The following is a 20,357-nucleotide window of genomic DNA, read 5'->3' on the forward strand; positions in this document are numbered from 1 at the left end:
AGGGAATCTGTTCAATCTTCTGTTGTGTAACTTGTGCCAAGAGTGTGGGGATTTTGTTCTTTTTAACTCTGATAATATTGCATTTAGTTTGTACTGGGGTGTCATGAAACCATTTAAGTTAGAGATTACTTTTAGAAAAATTAGCATTCTGTATAAAATTCGTTGAATTAGTATTTATTTCAAGAATCGTTTAACTTGTTCATGTGCTCAGACGTCCTTTCTGGTCTTTAAATCACTTTTTTTTGTTGCTCCCTGTAGATCTCGTGTTCGAAACTCAATAAAACCAGGCAAGTACGGTTACGGCAGAGTGCCTTTTGCTCTGCCCCTCCATAGAGACAAAGAAGAAGCACAGCGTTTTAAGAGACATCACGGTTCCTTGGCTGATAAGACCACTCGAGCACCTTCAAAAGCAAAAAGAAAGGATGTACAGCCGACAATGGCTTCAACAACTGAAGGCATGCAATCTCTTAGTGTAGAGCTTCAAGATCCAGATTTGGAATGGCTGGCAAGTCTCTCAAAACATAGAAAGTCATCTGAAGTAAAGCCAAAAGACTTTGTCCAACCTGAACATCCTCTTAGGCCTGACAATATACGTAATGCTTCTAGAATAAGAAGGCTTGCTGAGTTCCAAGAAAGAGAACTTCAAGGTGATTCTTCCGAACATGAGTCTCACGAGAAAAGACTTGGTAGCAAAAAAACAGACTTAAACCTTAGTCCCAGTCTTTTTTCTTTGATCCATCCCAGAGAACCTTTGCAAAATGGCCACGCCAGTGACTTTAACCCAACATTGGAAGAGGAAGACGATGAAGCCCAGCCATACAATGATTTTCTGAAGAAAGCAAAGGGTCATACATCTAACACTAGGCTCTTGGGTCCAACTGAGGAGTCCTCCTTTGGCCAACAATACATGCAAGATCAGAAGACACCTTCCACGTGGACATCAGCTATGAATCATTCTGAAAAGACTAGATCCGTTAGGGCAACGCCAGAAAGTTACATGATGTCTAGCAGTCGGCTCTACACAGGAAAAAAACCAGAAGCCAGAATGATAAACAAAGGGAAGGGATTCGGCACGGCAAAACCTACTCAAAAGAGACTTGGAAGCCACAGAGGAGATGCATCTGGGAAAACATCAGCCAGTAATTACCAAACTGACACTGAGATGAAAAATCAGAATAGACATTACCCAGACAAAACAATTCCTAAAGAACACGTGGCACAATCCCATACCAGGAGAACCAGACCGTTAGTAGATCCTGAAGTAATCAGTAGTCATATCCCAGAAGATGAAAAGGATCAGCATGGTAAACAACATCTCTCCCAGGCCGGCTCATCTAAACTACCTAGGTCCCGTAGCCAAAGACAGAGCTTATACAGGCAACAAACAGATAGCAACCGAATGTTCCAAAGTCTTTTCAAAGACAATCCGTCCATCCATACACAACACAATGCGGATCCCTGGTCGCCTCTTGGAAGTAATCCGGCTGCGCCGTATGAAAGGGAACAGGAGATAAGACCAGGCTTACATCACAGCTCTGATCTTCCTCAGTTCAATTTATATCATCCAGGGAGTGAGGAATTCCACTGTGAAGGAGAGCAGAAGCAGTACAAAGCATGTGGGCAAGAGGTATGTCAACAGTGTACACCCCAGGAAAACGGTTGATTGCTGTATGGTTAAAAAAGCTTCACACCTACTTATCCTGCCCCAGTGGCGGTTTAAGGGCAACAACTCATCAGCATACACAATGACTTTCTTAATTAAATGTTAAAACGTATGGAATTCCCATTTTAAAAAGAAACGTAGACGTGACATGTTTAGGCTTTTTGATTTACGGGATGAGAAAACAACGAGGTGGAAATGCCATATGGCGCACCTTGGTTTTCAAGGGCTTATATGTTAAACCTTTGGGTTTACAGAGGCACCGCTACTAATTATACGTTATTGTTCAGAAAAAAATGTTTGTTTTTGAATATAGCCACATATCCACCAATGGGTTTGACTGACGGATAAAGAAGAAAACATTAAACAAGATTAGTCCTTGTTTTGGCAGCTCAGGCTTACAGCATTGTTTAAACAAGTTTAATTATATTTCACTTTTGGCATGTTTGTCTTTCTTTTATACGGTGCCACGATTTAACGGGGAGAGAGTCTACCTCCTGTCACTTTTAAGCAGTTTACATAAGTCTTGGCTGTTTTTAGATTCACGCGGAGGCTCAAGTAGGCTCAAGGCATCCGCTGAGATGAAATAAGATCGCTGCATCATCCACCACACCATAGCCTTTTATTACCCATTTTACCTTTTTTTTAATGTTAAAATATTTTCACAGTCTGGAGAACATCGAGAGATCAACAGGACCGGTAAATTAAAGGAGACCCATCAGTGTCTATTTTTTACGTCAATGCTTTTAAGAGCAGACATTTTAATAAAATGTTTGAACTTCAGTTATCTTTCTCTTTTGTTTAGAACATATCTCCCATCACGTATCAGTTCTTTTCATTCAGATTGGCTGTCTGTTATTACCTCCCCAATTCTTAATTATCTATTATCCATTCTCCATCGGAAAGTAAGGTGGATGATATCAGTTGCTGTTTACAGCACCTTATCCCTCTTCTATTAAATCGCTGATTGTTGTTGATTGGTTCGAGCAGCCTTCAGACAGGAAGTTCCAGACAGGAAGTTGATTAGGTAATGCTGGCTCTGCCACAGGCTGCCGCTGATCTCATCCTCCCTGAGGTTAATGTTTAAACATCTATAAAACATTTACTGATTAGCAGATGGAAAACAAAAGCTTTAAGTAGCTGTGACATTGACAGTTCCTCTTTAAGCCGCTCTATAGTATAGCTGCATTAATTAAATTAATAAATGTGTTTATGGTCATCAATAGACAGATCTGTTGATAGTATGATACCACATATTCATTTGCCTTGTCTGCTGTCCTTGTGTCCCCAGCCATGCCCAGCCGGCCAGCCTGATGCCAGATCCGTGCAATGCGCAACCTTCAACAACCAGGAGTTTATGGGTCGGCTCTACCAATGGGAGGCATTCACCGAAGGTAAGGAGTCTCTTATAACACGGGTCTACGCTTTGATGGAAATGGGAAATGTGTGTATTCGTGTCCTAACCGATGGAAAAAGGTGGTAAATTAGTGATCAGTTTGGAATTTGGAGCGATTCTTATCTCTATGTCCCTAGCCTTTGCTGGGTATGAGGGTATCACGGGGTTCTACAGCTGTAAAAGCCCCAATAATGCATAGAAACAGCAGGAGATGGCTTCATAAATTAAAAAGGTGTAAATAAAATATATTCTTCCTTTTAATGACTTACTTACAAAAGAAAGGTATCAAAAGGTCTTTTGAGGTAAAGCCCTGGCCCCTAGCTACCCCCCTAAAACAAGTGTCCCTTTTTGGCCATATAAAACTCGTGCACTAATCGTAAAAATGCTTGGTGCCTTATCTGTGCGATGCACACGGATTGCGTTTACAGCAACACCAGAGGAAAGATGCCGGATAGATCCCCCGGACAAGTCAAGCTATTCTAGGTGAATGTGTCCAGTATCTGGAGACAGTTACCCAGCTGGTGGCAGTTTCCATATTCTGCCGTGCCCAAAACCTTTTACTACTTTCCTGTATTGCTCCCTGTGGTATAACCTCCCGAGCAGAGAGTGTTTGCCTATCCCCTGCATGTTTTCATTCTCTCATTGTATTAGCCACAACCAGAGATAGACATACATACGGCTCCTGAATCTAAGACGAGACCAACGACTGATTAAGGTTTGAGACTTTCCAGCAGGAGAAACGGGCCGACTAGACGGGGGCCAGATGAGTCTGATCTGCAGGCACAGTCTATGTCTCCATGTAACAGAAAACTGGAATGGCACATGTGGCCGGCATGGTGTGCAGTGATACATACAGAGCAGCAGAGTTTAATAGTCATCAGGACGGAGCGAGTTCACAGCTTAGGGCTTCTCCCGAGGGGTCACTGGAAGCCCCTTCGTCCGCCTCTTGGTCTGTTTGTTTTGCCGGGTTAGGCAGATGTCACCTTTTGTTGCGGTCCTCGTTCTCATGGCCGGTGGTCTGAGTAATAATGGGCAAATGATATCATTGTCACGGTCCGTGCGTTAATTGTGTAAATGTTATTGCAGCAATTGTTACTGTCTCAGTTTTCAGGCTCGTGCAAAGCATTGTGGGAAACAGAGAGACTCCACTTACACATGGATGTTATCAGTGTCCCTTTGTCCGTGTGGACTCTTCAAACCCTGAGGAATTAACCCTTCCATGGAACAAAACACAGAAACATAAAACTTGAGGGCCCATCTAGTCTGCCAGTACCAACCAGAGGGCTGCCATCGCTGTCAGTCGTGTGATATTCTGGGTGACTTTCCCTGCACAAACACCACACTGAGCCGGTGCCTTACGGCAATGCTAATGAAGTCTGTTCCTCCATAGACTTTCTTAAATCAGAGTGTCCTGCTGGATGATTAAGACTGAGCCGTTCTATTCTTTCCCACAGGCAGTATAATAAGGAGTCGGGGTGTTTGTCTAGTAGATTGGGGCTCAGATAACAAGAAGTCATAGAAATGGCTGATATGCAGCTGCCTGAAAACATTATATTAGGGGCAAAAACTACACCTTGTACATTTTCTACCAACATTTTTAATCCGATATTAGTGATAAAACATGGCGAGAGTTCCCCTTTAAATAGACACTTGGAGCGCTCGGATTTCTTGTTACTTTTAATTCTTGGTTTGAAACCTAATATCTCTCCTACTTTATTTTTGTAACATTGAATTATTTACAGAGAACAGGAATATTTTAGTCTGCAAACGTTCCTGCAGCTTGGCTTCGATGTGGCGGCCCGTTGCCAGCGTACATATCAGCCTGGCGCTTTGATGTAGCTTTGTGTGACCTTTATCTGCTGTTACCGCCGAGTGATCTGTCTCTATTGGCCACAACAGATATCTATGTTCCCGGGATTAGTCTGGGCTTCAGGTGATGCTGCCGAATCTTTATTTTTAACCAGTATATTCATGAATTCCACGTATCCACGCTCTGATTACATGTCTTTTATTAGAGTATTTAAGATGAGTTGCCTTCTTCAGATGTAAACGAGGGAAGAAGAGACCTCTGAGGACTCGAAAGCGTATGTGACTCAATCTGTTAATGTTAGGAACTAAAACTGTGCCTGTAGCTAGTCAAAGGCTTTATAAATGAAACCGTGTAACAAACAATCTTCTGCTAAAAGTGTTACTCGGTTACATAAACAGCTATAAGTAGGTCATATTGTCATGTAAGGAAGTCCAGGTAAAGCCATCACACCTGGCCAAGCAGAGCTGGGTGGGAGGACATGCAAGTTGAAGTCACAGTTGAGCAGAAGTACTGTTGCAATTGTGGGTTGGAGGGCAAGTCTCTGACCACAAGATTATGCCGTGTTGGACTTTGTACCAAGGACAATGAATGCTTTGTATTGTCTCTGTAGAACTTCTGACATCATGATCAAACACATCATCGTTACAAGGTTTTAATAGATCACTAATGTGTACAACACGGATCCATCACCCTTCTGTTCATGGGAACAATATTCTCTTGTTGGCCAGTTGTAACCTAAATAACAGCCTAAAAAAGATTTTGTAAATGTATCGGATAGGATAGTACCTTGTAGCTGTCTGATATGAGACATTGGACCAGTGCCTGATTCCTCTCTGCTGAATATCTCACATTATGGCTTTGTTTCTGCCGATGGCTTACCATAAGTGAGTGGGGTTTAAATAAATAAAGGACCATGTTGAGCAGTTAATAGGAAAAGTATTTTGGTTTCTATGGTCGTTGCCCTACATTTAAAAAAACGACTATAAGTTTTGGAAGACTGTCTTTTTTCTTCTGGCCATTCAGGTCCGTGATTAAGAAATTAAACATGGGGTCACGTTTATGGGTAATGTTCTGTAAAACATAGTATTTTGGCCTCTTCTCTAGGATCATACAAAAATAACCAAACATTAATAATGTATGATTTAGAAAATCAAATAATAATAATGTATGATTTAGAAAATAAAAAAAAAAAAAAATCCCCAAAACTGTGAACTAGACTAGACCATCATAGCTGGTGCAGAAGAGCCAACTGGACCCTTTGTCGCATAGAAAGTAAAGTGTATTAAACAGAATAGTAGCGGTGCCCTAAAGACTCAGACCCGAGTTTCGAGACTCATCCCCGCCTGTCGGCACTTAAAAAGCCTGTGTCACATTCCACGCCAGAACGCAAGTGCGATAAAACGGATCCCTGCTGGTCCTAATATTTACAAAATAATTTGAGTTTGATTGAACATTCTCAAGGGAAAGTGCACAGCCCCATTAAGGTCCCGGAGTGATCCGACATTAATAAGGGGGGGGGGGCTATAAATTGCGAATGAAAAGACTCTTAAACATGAGCAGCGAGACACTGGGATAAGGTTATATAACGAGTTGGTAGAACAGCAAGAATATCGGCACGAACCTTGTTTGTTTAGCTGCTCTTGACTTACGGCGCTATCAGCTTATATTGTTTTTAAGTTGGTAATAAAGTACGGGTCACTGAAGGGCATAATAACCTGGACCTGGAACCAGAACTTTTTGAATTATTTAGGGCTGTGGTGTGCGAACAGGCCACAATTTTTTTTAAAAAATAATTAAACAACTTGTTGTCTTTGGCCCTTGAGTTGTTCAGCCCTGGTTTAAAGCTTTTTCCAGGCATGTACCTGGCCTCTTTTTCCAGATTGGCTGCTTGTTTTGTATCTTTCTTTTGCATCTTTAGGGGTTAATTCAATAACTGGCAGGGGGAGCTGTGTTTTGCTGCACAGCCTGCCTTCCCCTTGAAACGCGAGGCTAGCCCTGCCCCTGCGGAGCACTATTCCCTCCCCTGCTTATAGAAAAATGCTTCCTGCATCCAATCCTTGGAACCTTTGAGTACTTATAATCATGCCTGGGTTTGACTGACAGCTTCCCTTGGCCACAGGGTCACTTGAAAATCAAATTCAAGGCAATAAACATACTCCAATAATTTATTGGCTTTTAGGCTACAGCCCACCAATCAAATATGGCCTCCAGCCTGCCCAAGAGCTATAAAGGTTTTCATGTAAAAGGTAACGTTGCCTGCATAAGAATGCATTTATATAGAAAGACTCCAGTTTCCATGAGATTTGTGGAGTCTTTACCCCTACAAACCCTTCATTATGTGACAGTCTTTGTGTCTGTAACAGTCTGACAAACCATGGAGCATGTCCTGAGCCTCAGCCTGTTGGGTAATAACATGAGAAATGTTGTTCTTGTCCCACCAAGGGGAGGGTTAGCTCGGAGATTGTATGGAGCAAGTTCAATGTATAGTCAGCTCCCATTTTGAAGGAACAGGCGCTATACCAGATAGAGTTACAATCCACAAAGAACCCTTCTGTCCCACTATTGAACTTGGAACATGAAACACAGGACGTGAGGTCAATGTTCCAGCAGGTACCCTGGAAAGAAAAAGCACTTCCATGTATCACCGATTTAACTAGCAGGCAAACAGAGAAGCAGGCTATTCATACAGGACTTGTTAAGGGAAAATTACAATGAAGCATTTTTGAGACTGTGACCTATTGATGGCTTTTTATGTAACTGTGTAAAACATTTAGAAGAAAATGTATTTAATTTACGAACCCACTGCCTGCTGCTTCTATACACATTATGGAACCCTGAGATACCCTCATACCCAACAAACGTTCTGAGCTGCCAGAGAAAAGGGGCTCCAGGGTTTGACAGAGGGTTTTGGGACCTAGAGAGGGTCACTTAGGAGATAAGATGTTGATTCCCATACTAGTAGAGAATGGTCCCCTCTTCCAATGTACAAAGCTTCATTTTTCATGGAGAAAGATCTGTTTTAAGTATTATAAACAGACAGGATCTGCTGTGTTCCCTCGCCCAAAGCCTGTGTGTTTTTGCAGCGCTGAGTACTCTGATACAGAGTCAAACTAAACGTCCTTGAAGGTGCGATCTTACTGTGAATGTAAACATCCATCTTTTCCTGGCACACGAACTGCGGTAAAAATTCTCTCCTTTTATGTTAACCTCACCCAGTTTGCCCCCCTCCCGTTTCTAAACTAACTGGCACAGGCTGCGTGGATTCTGGACACCTGCTGAAGGGCACCTCTTAATCCACCAAGTGGAAGGAAATAAAGCAAGAGAGACCTAAAAGGAGGGAGATATTTGTAGAGTTCCTTGAAAATGTCAAATATCTTCATTCAGCACCGAGCAGCCGTGTTTTATCATTCATGTTGGGGTCTTTGGTGACTTCATAGAAACCCTCTATTTAATTGCCTCTTGGGATCTGTTTGGATACTGTATATTTCTTTTGCATCTGTTGCTGTCATGCTATGAAATTAATTAGCCTCTTGTGTGTTCTTTCTGTTTTTTGAAATGTCCTAAAAAAAAATCTTTAAATGTCCCCTTCGATACATAGCGTTCCTCTGAGTTCTAATGTCTCCAGATCTCATTATAACAAAGAAGACATGTGAGTTCACCTAGACATGTAATAAACCTGCTGGCTTTCATTAAGCAAGAAATGCCATTCGGCCAAACCTTTCATGACTGGTTCCCATTGGGGTCAGATGCTAAACTAGACTGGTATTAGTGGACATCCCAGTGTTTATAGATTTACCCTGTGAAGTTAATGGCTCAATGGGTGAGAAGTAAGTACTTTTATAATATTTATGAGAAGATACATGGGTGCCATTGCCATATCAACCTACTATAGTAGTGGCTAAGGACTCAGCTGAGAGAAAGGAGACATTAAGCCTACCCAACAAGTCTATTTGGTTAGTGACCATAGAGATTGTGACTCTTTTTGGCATTGAGCGCAAATCTTTTTGGCTTCGAACCTTAGGGAATGTGATTCATTTTGGTTGGGGACAGTAAATCTTTTTGGTTGGGGTCTACCACCTAACTTAGAGACCTACTAAGGGCGCTAAAATTCTAACTGCTTCTTTGAACATAAAACTCAATGTATATGCCGCTGGAAAACATGTACCTCGTGAGACAGTTTAATTTTTAACTCCTGACTTCTGTGTGGCTTGTAGTTTATCATCCACATGACATGTCATGCTCCACAAGGAGCCCAGAGGAGAAGTTGCAAAGCAATACATGCCAAACACTTAGAACATACATCTTGAATGGTTAGAAGTGTATAGTGTGAGGTTTGATGGACAATGTGTCAGAAAAAGAAGGAGAAATAGAAGCATATATCGTGATTAGAAGAGATCCTGGATTTCTCATCTGCGATTGTGTAGTCAAAGAGCCCAAAGGTTTCCTCCGAGCCACGATCACCCGCTACGGCCAACTTTCCCAGTAGCGAGACACAGTGAACTTAGGCCATAAAATGTATCTAAGCACAAAACTAGAAGTTCTCTTAATAACTGTTAAAAGTCTCAAAAGCGATCATTCCCCTTTTTTATTTACATAACTGCAGAATTTGTAATGGATTCTTCCATTTCCTCGGAATAGAATTGTATTTTCCGGAGGTCAGTGTAACATTCTAACCTTCGATTTCATGTTATGGGAATTCGTTTTTTGGATATAAGCCTCGAGTGCATCATTTTGCTTTTAAATCAGATTTTATTATTATTATTGTTTTAAACAGGATTTTTTTTGCAAAACATTACACATAAAATATTTATTTTGCATTAAAACAGCTATTAAAACAACATCATCCTAGCTAATAGACAATCTGGCTCATGTTCTATCGCCGTTATTTCATTGAGACTTTTGCAAACCCAGAGAAGGAAGCACTTAAAGTTTTTTCCGGCAAAACCTTTTTGTGGTTATTTGAGGCTAAAATGTATCTTCAAAATCTGGGATTTGACATTTTTTTTGAGGGGTGGGGGGCAAATAATATCATGATTAACTTTTTGGCACATGAGGTGACCAATGCGTTGCATTGAAGTTGAGGTATGGAGGGTTCTCCAAGCCAAAAAAATGAGGATCACACTGAAATATCCTATATTGTGAAAAAGATGGGTAAATTCAAAGCAGGATATGGCTGGAAATTGGCAAGTTTTACAGTTTATTTTAACGGAGAGAGTTTTGCAGATAAAAGGTTTCAGCACCGATTCATGGCCAGCTGATGTTTATAGATATAAACCCTCAGGATTAATGTTGTTCATTTTTCAAGGGAGTGTTATTTCAAAGCGTATTCACTTGTCCATGCTCTTAGGGCGTGTGGGAGAATGGCTTCAAACTGTAAATTTATAATCAAACTAGCAATGCTTTAAGATAAATCACTCTTAACTATACATACGGTATCTTTATAGCGTGATTGTGGCAACTCCGTGTGTTGCATTGGTTTATAGTAGAACACAGGCTGATCCATCACTGTAGATAATAGTGAGGGTTCTATGATGTGATCTTTCTGTCTTTAATAATAATAATCTAACAAAGTTTTTGTTGTACATCTTAGAAGTTGATCATGGAGATGAATGCATCACAAATTGTAAAATCAAATCCATGGTGTTGGGATATGAAACTTCTCTCCATAAAGACCAGTGTTTGGAACCCAAAGGTCTGTTCTCCTTGGAAGTGGTGGTTGTGACCTGGAACAGAGATCTTTTAAACCCATCCTTTCTTTCATCATTTTTGCCTTATGTTGTGTGTAAGTTTGCGTCTGTCCAGGCTGTGCCACAGGCCAGCTCATCAATCTCTAGATATACCCATCGTGTCCATCACCAAGGTACCATTCATGGGGCGCTTAGACATGGTGTTCATTGAAGGTCAATGGTTTTCATCAACAGTTCTACTGAAAAAAAATAAAATGACATAGAAAAATGACCTGACCCTGTTCTAGAACTTTGTCATATTAGCTTTTTCAAACTGAGTTGGATAAACCTAACTTTGGTTTGAAACATCTGGCTACGTTTTTGAGAGATGGAACAAAAAAACCTGACTAGCTTTACACATTCAGAGACTGAAAGTATTTCTTACCCCACTTGGCTTTCGGAAGGCTTCTTCTTTCAATCACATCCACCTTATATTAAACATTTTTGTTTTGTTTTTGTCTTGAGAAAAAGTAGTATAAATTCAACATAGTGTTTTGATCTATAACTATCAGATACCAATAACTTGAGGGGTACTACCCATGCCACAAATATCCTAGCATTTGGACATTCTAGTTGAAGATGCTTGTCAAACATATAGTCTGAGTTGAATGAGTGGATTTATTTTTTTTTACCGTGTCTCTATTTGTACTTGGCTTAGTATGTGTTCCATTCATTTTGGAATTAGCACTTTGACCCTGCCCGCTGCAGATATTTCTAAAGATATACGTTCTGGCTAATGTTAGCCCTTCTGATGATTCACAATGACATTTGTAGCTCTTACAAAGATCCATCTCATTTAAGCAAAGAGGCGTTGGCTTCTGATATTTGCATTTTTGGAAGGGCCCTGCCCGGCCAAGTGGATGACTACAGAGATGAGATCTTATTTGGGGAAGAGCTAAGCCTCTTATGAGGTTCTCTGATAACAAACATGGCACCAGCTCAGTATTTACTACACTTTATTATATGCCGCATTCTATTTATACTAAGACATCCCATGGAGTTTTAATCTGATTTTAAAATAATTAAAATTGTCTTGATTTCCTATTAAGATGAATATTATATTTAATTGTATAAGTGTGTATGCGTGTGCATTTATGTACATAGACTCATAGAACTCAAAGTCTCTTTTTTTTCTAGATTTCTGGTAAGATTTAGAGTCCAACGCAGTAATATGTGAGTGGCAGACTATGAAAGCCACATTTTATAATTGGGAGACTGAAAGCTTATAATTTAGAAATTGTAACTTTTTTTTTTTTTAAATGTAATCTTTAAATATTGTACTTTTGTATTTTAAAGCCTTTTAAAAAAGTGCCGAAAGGACTCTTTGAACAAAGAATGAAGTTAAAGTATTTTACTAATGAATGTAAAGTGACATGTGAACCTTCCAAAAGTCAGATGGATTCCAGTTCTGGAACCAATAACCGTAACGTTACCTCCCTTGTCGTGGCGGGTTACCATGCTTGTCCCGTCTCCCAGCTGTTCTTAGCTGGTGAAGAAGGCTTCTGTTCTGAGATCTACAATATTTGATGCATGTCAGCGGGCTGAGGGACTGGGAGGGGGCTTGGCTAAAGTCAATGATTTGTGTGATCTCTACATATACTGTAAGTCAAGTCGGCAAAGAGCGAGTTAAAGGTGCTGTTCCACTTAGACAAAACATAAATTGCACTGGATCTTTCACCGTATTCTTTCCTCTGCAGGTTTAATCGCATAAGAACCTGTCGGAACCTGATGTTAAATGTTCCCAGCAAAAAAAAAAAAACACTTGGAATTTTTTTTTTTCGGGGAAGGGTTTGGTTATTCAACAGTACTAGGTTTCTAGTTACTAGTTTCTAATGCTGCAATTTAGTTCAAAATAATTGGTAGGGAAGCCCTCTTAGTTATCTTTTTGGATTACTAATGGTCTTATGTTACAATACAGAAATTTGGAGCCAATTTCATGTATTTATGGGCCCTATGCCGAAAAGATATACTCATAGTACATATGTTTTACGGTTTTAAAAAGCTACCCATTATTAATCTGGATTACCCTTCCATTGATCTCCGACATGTGCCCTGTTTATGGGGCCCGCAGCCCATTGGGGGGGGCGGTTTTACCTTTTTGTTTAATGTGGTTATACCATCTGTAGCCACATGACATCATAATATTCAATTTGTGGACAAATTGTTACGTCTGTTAATTTTAGCCAATTTAAAACAAGTCTTTTCCTTACGCCAACATTCCTGAATCCGTCTTGCTGTTGAGGTTGTGGGTTGGGTGGTATAAGAGTTCTCCGAGCAGATTGTGAATAGTTTCCTGTACAGCCTCAATTAAGCCGTTAAATCAAGAGGCCCAGTGCCAGCGAGTGGTTAACATGCTTCCATCACACACTCGGCCCTTTGTTTCGAGCGAGTATAAGACATATTACAGCAGCGAACACTGCTCGGGAATGAAGACCAGAATCAGCGAGGAGGGGGGGGGGGACTTCTCACTGTTTATTTATTAAAAAATAATTTTTAAATAAAAGTTGTGTTTTTTTAAGTTATCAGACATTGAACGCTGGTGACGTAGGATTTCAATGGCGCCCGTGCCAGGACTGTGTCATCACCCTCTCATTTGCAGAAGCTCGTTGTCTGTCAGCAAAGCTTGTGCGGGGTAAACATTAGAAACCCCTGGGGCTGTTCCTGTTACCCCTCTGACTTTTTTTATTATTATTTTATTATTATACCGACTTGAATCAACCAGTTCAACTTTCTTCTTATTTGGTGAAAACACAGGATCTCGGGGATTAACATCATCATTAATTGTTGGCAACTACTTATTTAGGGCAGGAAATAAAATGTCAAATAATGGGCATTTTTATTCATGTTGTATTTGAACTTGACACTTAGAGGAGCTTTACACCAATAAAAAAGTGTTTAGCCAATAGCAAATGGAGCTCTGCTCTGCTTAAACCTTATTGGCTGTCTTGTGTTCTAAATTAGAATTAGCACACAAAGGGTTAATGCCTTACTACCAAAGAAAGCCCATAATAAACTCTTTGGTTCCCAAACGTAAGTAAGAGTGGCTTTATTTAAGGTGCCGCCCTGGCTTAGTCGGCGACATACAGGTTTAACTAGGCAAACTCAGATCTTAAAATGCGTCTCGGATTAATAGCCAGTTTTATTTGTTTCTTTCCCAGAAATTTATAATAAAACCAAAGTATGCACTGCTGCCCGAATCGTGCTGTCCCGTGGAGCTCTACCTCTGTCTCGAAAAGTAGGACAAAGCTAGGGTAGGTTGGTAAAATTGGAACAGTTGGGAGGCATGCTCCATTAATGGATCGGTAGCACCTCATTAATGAGGCCTGGTGGAAGCTGAAACTTTAGTTTTTTTTGTTTATTTGGAGGCTAGAGCTCTCTAAATGACTACATTTTGGGATTTTTCTTTTTTCTTGACCCGCTAGCCTCCGCCATAGCCTGCTCCCATATACCGTGTGTGTACAGGTGGGGTGGGTTAGAGGTCTGCCCAGGGGAGCCGTGCCTTCACTGGCTTACAGCTACCACGGCCGTGGGTGAACAAGGATTCGGTGGAAAAACAAAATAGAATTGAGCTTTTGTTACCAATGCTTTGCTGCTTGGATTATACGAGACTCTTGTGTTCCAGCTCTGCAGGATAAATAAACAGACCTCAACAAAATCGCATAAGTGGTTAAGCAAACCGGGGGAAAGAACTCTTTGTGTACATATGTTGGGCCCAAGTCTGGTCTCTCCTGGACAAGGTCCGTCTGTCCTACTGAAACTAAATCATACAATGCAATTCCTTTGGGTCCTTGGATCTGTCCAGGCCACCAGAACTAGCAATCTGCATGAAAAAAATAAAGATTTTTAAAGCACAGTGGTAACTGGCTATTTTTCCAATATTTCCAGACTATGTATATTAAGTACGTCTTGTATGTCTTCCATGTGAGCAGTCGTCTTGACTTCCTGTTCTCAGGATCTGCAAGATTATTCTCCACCATTATCTCCCTTATTGCTAAGTTGCTGACTGTTTCTGGTTGGTTAAGGCAGGCTTTGTAAGTTTGGGTTAGAAAAAGGAAAGAAGTTCTGGACAGGAAATTCATTCGATAATGCTAGGTTTGACACCTTTTGCCCCCTTAGGTAAAATAACTTATTTTGACCAGATATTTAAAAAAATGAATTAATTGAAAAATAAAATAACAAATTGCAGGTATTTAAAAAATATATATATTCAGTTATACTATACGCTGTTACGGCAGCAGCTCTTCAATCCACGCAGAATGGAATTTGCAGCATCTTGTGGGAAATTGGGACTTGAATTTTAATGATTAGGATTATTTTGAAGATTCATTCTTTAACACACAAATGTTCTGCTCCCCCGTCCCCACAACATCAGAGGGAAACACAGGAAGTTCAAATATTGTTTTGCCCATAGGGAATTCTTATGAGCATTCCTACAATTTATTGTGCTACCCAAAGACGTCATTCTTTAAGCTTTATGCAAATGTTAAGACTTTGGTAATAAAGCAATATCTTTGTCTATTCTGTCTACCTCCATTGTTAACCCATTGTACAGTTTCCACTCTTCTAGGAAGGTTTTCCACCGGATTTTGGAGAGTTTATGTGGGAATTGTTGGCCAGGTCAGGCAGTGATGTTGGACAAGAAGGTCTGGCTTGCAATCGCTGTTCCAGGTTATCCTATAGGTTTTCGATGGGGTTGAGGTCAAGATTCTGTGTGGCCGGTCAAGTTCTTCAACACAAAACCCATCCAACATGTCTTTTTGGACCTTGCTTTGTGCACTGGGGCGCAGTCATGCTGGAATAGAAAAAAGCCTTCCCCAATTTGTTCCTACAAAGTTGGAAGCATAGTATTGTCCAAAATGTCTTGGTTTGTCATTTTCAGAGCCCTGACCTCAACCCAGGGGCATACCTAGAGTATTTGGCACCCAGGGCAGAACATGTATGTGGCACCTCCCACTTGTATGTAAAGATATCCACAAAAAAGATTATTTATTGCACACATTTGTAAACTGTATGTCAACTGGAAAATAAATGAACTTATAAACAAATTAAATGTGTTCAAATAAATAACATTTGCTGAACAGATATGGTACAGCATAAGTCTACTGAGCCAGACATTGACAGTGGTACAGCATAACTCATAGCACTATATAATGAGCCAGACATTAACAGTGGTGCAGCATCACACTTTTTAATGCACAGTGATATCAGAGTTGAGATATTCAGCTCTCCTACAAACTCCCTCTTTAGTGAATAGATATGTGATAGATGGGTACCTCCTGGTTAGACCTCTTAAAATTAGATGTGATGACATACTCATGCTGACTCAGAATACGCCTAGCAATCTTATGGTTACCAACATTATTTACCGCACAATTCTTGCTGGTATTTAGTTGACATATTATAAGAACTGATTGGCCGTTGCCATAGCAACAAAAAGGTTGCATGAAACCTTCTGTTCTTATAGGAAGGAAAAAAAGGACAGCGAGTGACTCCCCTGGGTATAGAATTCATGTCCAGTATGTATGGTTTTATTTAATGTCATATACGATATCAGCATCAAACACATCTTATACATTAAGCAAAGAGGGCTATCCCGGGAGCACTAAAAACCACTGCCGTGGGTCGTCTTTTATGTAGCCCACATGGCAAAACAAACCTTTTCTTTACTGGTCCCTACTGGTTACATGATCAGACCTAGCTGTATCCACTTACTTTCAGCCGGAAACAATGAAACTAAAAAGTAGGTCCATATGAGCATCAAAGCTGACCCTTATCATACATTATCACCAGAGACGAGGAGAAGCTCAGAGTAACAGATACAACCATTTATCTCTGGGTACAAAGCAACTCGCCGTAATATACTCCGCACAACAGTGATGTCCTAACCACGTACAGATGCCGATACTCATATACAACATTATTAACTAGAAAACACAAGCTAAAGGCTGAATTTTAGACTCCGACACAGATCCAAGCACTCTTTGTTTAGAGAATTCTGCAATTCTTTGGGCTTTTAAACAAAGCATTGATGGATTGTACGCTGATCTCGGGTGAGTCCTAAGAGCTGGAGGGTTCCTTCCAAATTCACCATCCAAGCTTTTAACGAGTACCAGATACAACTTTCACGTTATTTTGTCCATTCTGGACAAATCTGGGGCTTAGCGTGCTTCGTAACATTTTACATTGCCGGACACTTGCTGTGTAAAAAAGGCACGTTATACTAAGGAATTATGGTTTTTACCTTTTTTTTTCTCTAATTTCGCAAGTACACACAAATATTAACATTTTAGAAATGGATATAAAGGTTGAAGACTTTGAAGAGAACCTGCTCACCCATGACGCAACTTAAACTCTGTCTCAACTGAATGCCTCCTGGGACAAGTTGGTCAGAGTCCTGTTTTTGGGTCTGTCTTTCTTGACGTTTAAAATCCAGCCCTCTCCTTTTTCCCATAAAGACTTTTCATTTCTTCAAGAGCTGTGTTTGCCCAAGATGATTAAGACGACCGACTCCTTAAAAGAAAACACATTTAAAAAAAAAAAAAAAAAAAAAAAGACTCTAAACTTAATGAGCTTTTCCATAAAAGCACTATTGTCTCCCACTCTGACCTCTTTTTGACATGGGCACCGGTGTTGCTCATTTATTTATTAATAATCTGAAAAAAAGTGGTCAGGGGTTATTAATGAACGGGCTGGCGTGCAACAATTCCATGGATTCCGTTGAACCTTTTTATAATAGAATGCTTATATAATGTGTTTGAAAAATTATGGTTTGCTAAAAGAATTGCTGAATGTGTTGGTTAAAAAGAAGAAAAAATATAACTATATGGAAAATAGTTTTGTGTACAGTCTTATATGCAAATAAGCACTTCTATGCACATATTAAGTAATCCTACTTAATTTGCATACAGGGTTGCATAGTGATATCAGAAAGGGACATTGTTTTCATGATAGGTTTAATTGCAATTTTGATTACACCATGAATCTTTCTACATTCAAGCATCTGCCCCAAATCCTTAAGTGTATCCCATGGGAGCAGCCATATTAACTTCATGTTCTCGGGGTCTGAATGATTATTCCTCCTTATTAGGTTGATGATAGGAAATGGATTAGAAAATTTTAAACCAAATACAGGCTGTTGCGCAACTTTTCCAGACCCCACGGATGAGGTTTTAAAGCGTTTTCCTTATACTCAACCCAGTCGACCTGCATTTTCTTAAATGTATCTCAAAGCCTCTTTGGCTCGTGTGTTCAAACCATATTAAACGCGCGGTCTGCAATACCACTTATTTAATAAATGTATGGTATTGTTTCCAGCACTTGCCAATCCACAGTAATTTCCTGTGACCCAAAGGGGCTGATATATTTACCATTCCAACCCCTTCTCAGAGCGTGGTTAAATCATTTTGGTATTGCCTAAACGTATCGAACAAAGATATCTAAATATTAAAGCTAGAATAATGTATGCGACTAATGTAGGCTTTTAGGGTTCTAACAAAACTGATAAATGATTAGAAATTGTATCAGAGATCAAGAAAGGGGGTTTCAGACTTTTTTGGCCTGCTGAAGTTGGACCTCATTGTCCTTCCATTTGGAGAATGGTTGAGGAACATGGCTTTGAATTTGAACCTCAGCGTGGTACTCCATGCCACGTTAGACTTTTATGATACAGGAGGCTGATATTGATACGACTCCTAAAGAATAGACACCAGAAACTGAAAAACTTTTGGAATGTAAGATGATTAGGAACAAAGATAGTGTTGATGCTGGTAGGGTTTCCCACCCATGTGAGTGGCGTGAAATTAGCACACAAGTAAGTTTTTCTCTTTTTCCCTCTCTGGATCAGCTGTTTCTTCTCTTCACACTGAAGTCAGCCAGTTGTCAGGCCAGATATCAATACTGTAAAACATAGTATGACCTTGTTGGGATTTAAATCTGGCCCGAGTTATCAACTCCAACAGCCAGATGTCTTCCAGCTGCATTCATTCCTCGGCTCTCTGGGCAGAGAACGGAGACATTTCTGCTTTCTATCTGCTCTCTGAAGATTGCCCTGCTGGAAATTATCTACAGAAGCCAGGGAGGTCTCACGTTGCAAAGGGAACAGCTCTCAATCCTCAAATATTTATTAACCTCGATATTCCATAAAACAAAAGATTGCAGCGCACTAGAACCTCTGTGAGTTACCAGTCTAAAAAATACCCTCTTCAAGCACTAATAGACCCCAAAAATAATTTTGCTAGTAATAAGGAATACGTTTATTTGAGAAAGAACTTCATACCCATATTATCAAGGGAATATATAAATAAATGTAACAAACGTGTAGGTTATTCTAGCACCTCCTTAATAATGAGATAACTTATTCACAGATGGTGATGATCAGGTAACATCTTAAGGACTCAGAGGACCTTTCTACAGAAATAAAGACTAATCCCGACGCTTTTTGACTCTGTCTTCGGTTATTGGCCCTTCAACGCATATCAAACGCCTAAAAGCATTCTATTTTTGATGTAACAAACTGATGTAAAAATATGACATGAAATGTCAGTAAAAAAGAGGAAAATATGTGCTGATATTCTAAGTTTTAAGCATAAGTGGAACTATATCATCGCAGTTATTGTCCAAATGTATGTGGACTAATTCTACGTAACCTAAAAGTTGTAAAGCGACATTCCGATGATACAATGTACATATAGATGGAAACGATGGAACGACATTGATTATTTGTTCATGGATAAAGTTCTGTTGTTCTGTACGGCTGAACTACGGGTGGATTGTAAAGTGAAGCACAGCATATGGTCATTTTGAAAAGCACTCTCGCTTTTCGGAGAGAGGGGTCACGAGCTATAATCCAAGCTGAGCAGATGTTAACCAAAGTTTGAGAGAAATCCTGCTTCGAGTATCTTGTGAAACAAAACACATGCTTATTAAAACTGTAACCGTACACAGGCTGTCAATGGCCACTCATAAATACAACAGTAACCATTATCTGCCAAGCATTAGGTCATCGGTCGACCTACTGATGCGATAAAAGGGGAATGAGATGCGAAATCTGTTGGATAATCAAATAAAACTTCCCTTTTTTATTTAATCCCATGAGATAGACCGTGTCCCTCTTGGTCGTGGAATGTCAGAAATCACTACAAATTGTTCAATTTATAAACTGAGGATTTGTAGGATTGAGTTTACTCTCCTGGTTGAGGCACATTAGGCAGCTGTTTTGGCAGGTACCGGGCTCCAAGTGTCCCCTGCATCTGTCAGCTGTGTTTTGAAAGGATAAGAAAAATATATATCAAAACAAAAAGTTGTTGGTTGTCACTGTGGCAACCTGGAGTGGTTGAGGAAGGAACCGTTTGTCAAACGTGGTTCTGTGTTTATTTAAACAATTTTTTTCATTGTATTTGTTTCTTTTTGCGTGCAGTTAGCGGTGACCAGAGATGTGCATTGAACTGCCGGCCCATCGGCTATCGGTTTTACGTACGTCATACGGAGAAGGTCCAAGACGGAACCCCATGTGAACTTGGATCTAGTGACATCTGCGTTGGCGGCCAGTGCTTGGTGAGTGAGAATAAGTTCTTGATCTTATGTGATACACCTGCTTTCATTCAAGTAATCATTCAAAACTACAAGAAAGCATGATAATAAACCAATTTCCATGCATTTGATGGTGTGCTCAAGCATTGCCATCTGCTCAGTAGGCCAGTGTATGCCTACTATCTGTCCTTGGGAGCATTGGTTCCACCTTCTGTTATCCTTAGAGATGTCTTCTTC

At 40.2% G+C, this 20,357-nt stretch overlaps 1 protein-coding gene across 1 annotated transcript in view; it reads left to right on the forward strand.

Annotated features, from left to right (window-relative positions):
• The first annotated feature begins 675 nt into the window (after window positions 1–675).
• The window catches only part of ADAMTSL4 (ADAMTS like 4), a 32,389-nt gene continuing 12,707 nt past the window's right edge, over window positions 676–20,357 (forward strand). Inside the window, exons 1-3 of the mRNA XM_053475300.1 lie at window positions 676–1,627; window positions 2,952–3,054; window positions 20,008–20,144. Coding sequence (XP_053331275.1) covers window positions 908–1,627; window positions 2,952–3,054; window positions 20,008–20,144 — 960 coding nt within the window. The 5' untranslated portion in view covers window positions 676–907. The remainder of the gene's footprint in view (window positions 1,628–2,951; window positions 3,055–20,007; window positions 20,145–20,357) is intronic.

The sequence above is a fragment of the Spea bombifrons genome, chromosome 9 (assembly GCF_027358695.1).
Source record: "Spea bombifrons isolate aSpeBom1 chromosome 9, aSpeBom1.2.pri, whole genome shotgun sequence".
In the NCBI taxonomy this organism is placed as follows: Eukaryota; Metazoa; Chordata; class Amphibia; order Anura; family Pelobatidae; genus Spea; species Spea bombifrons.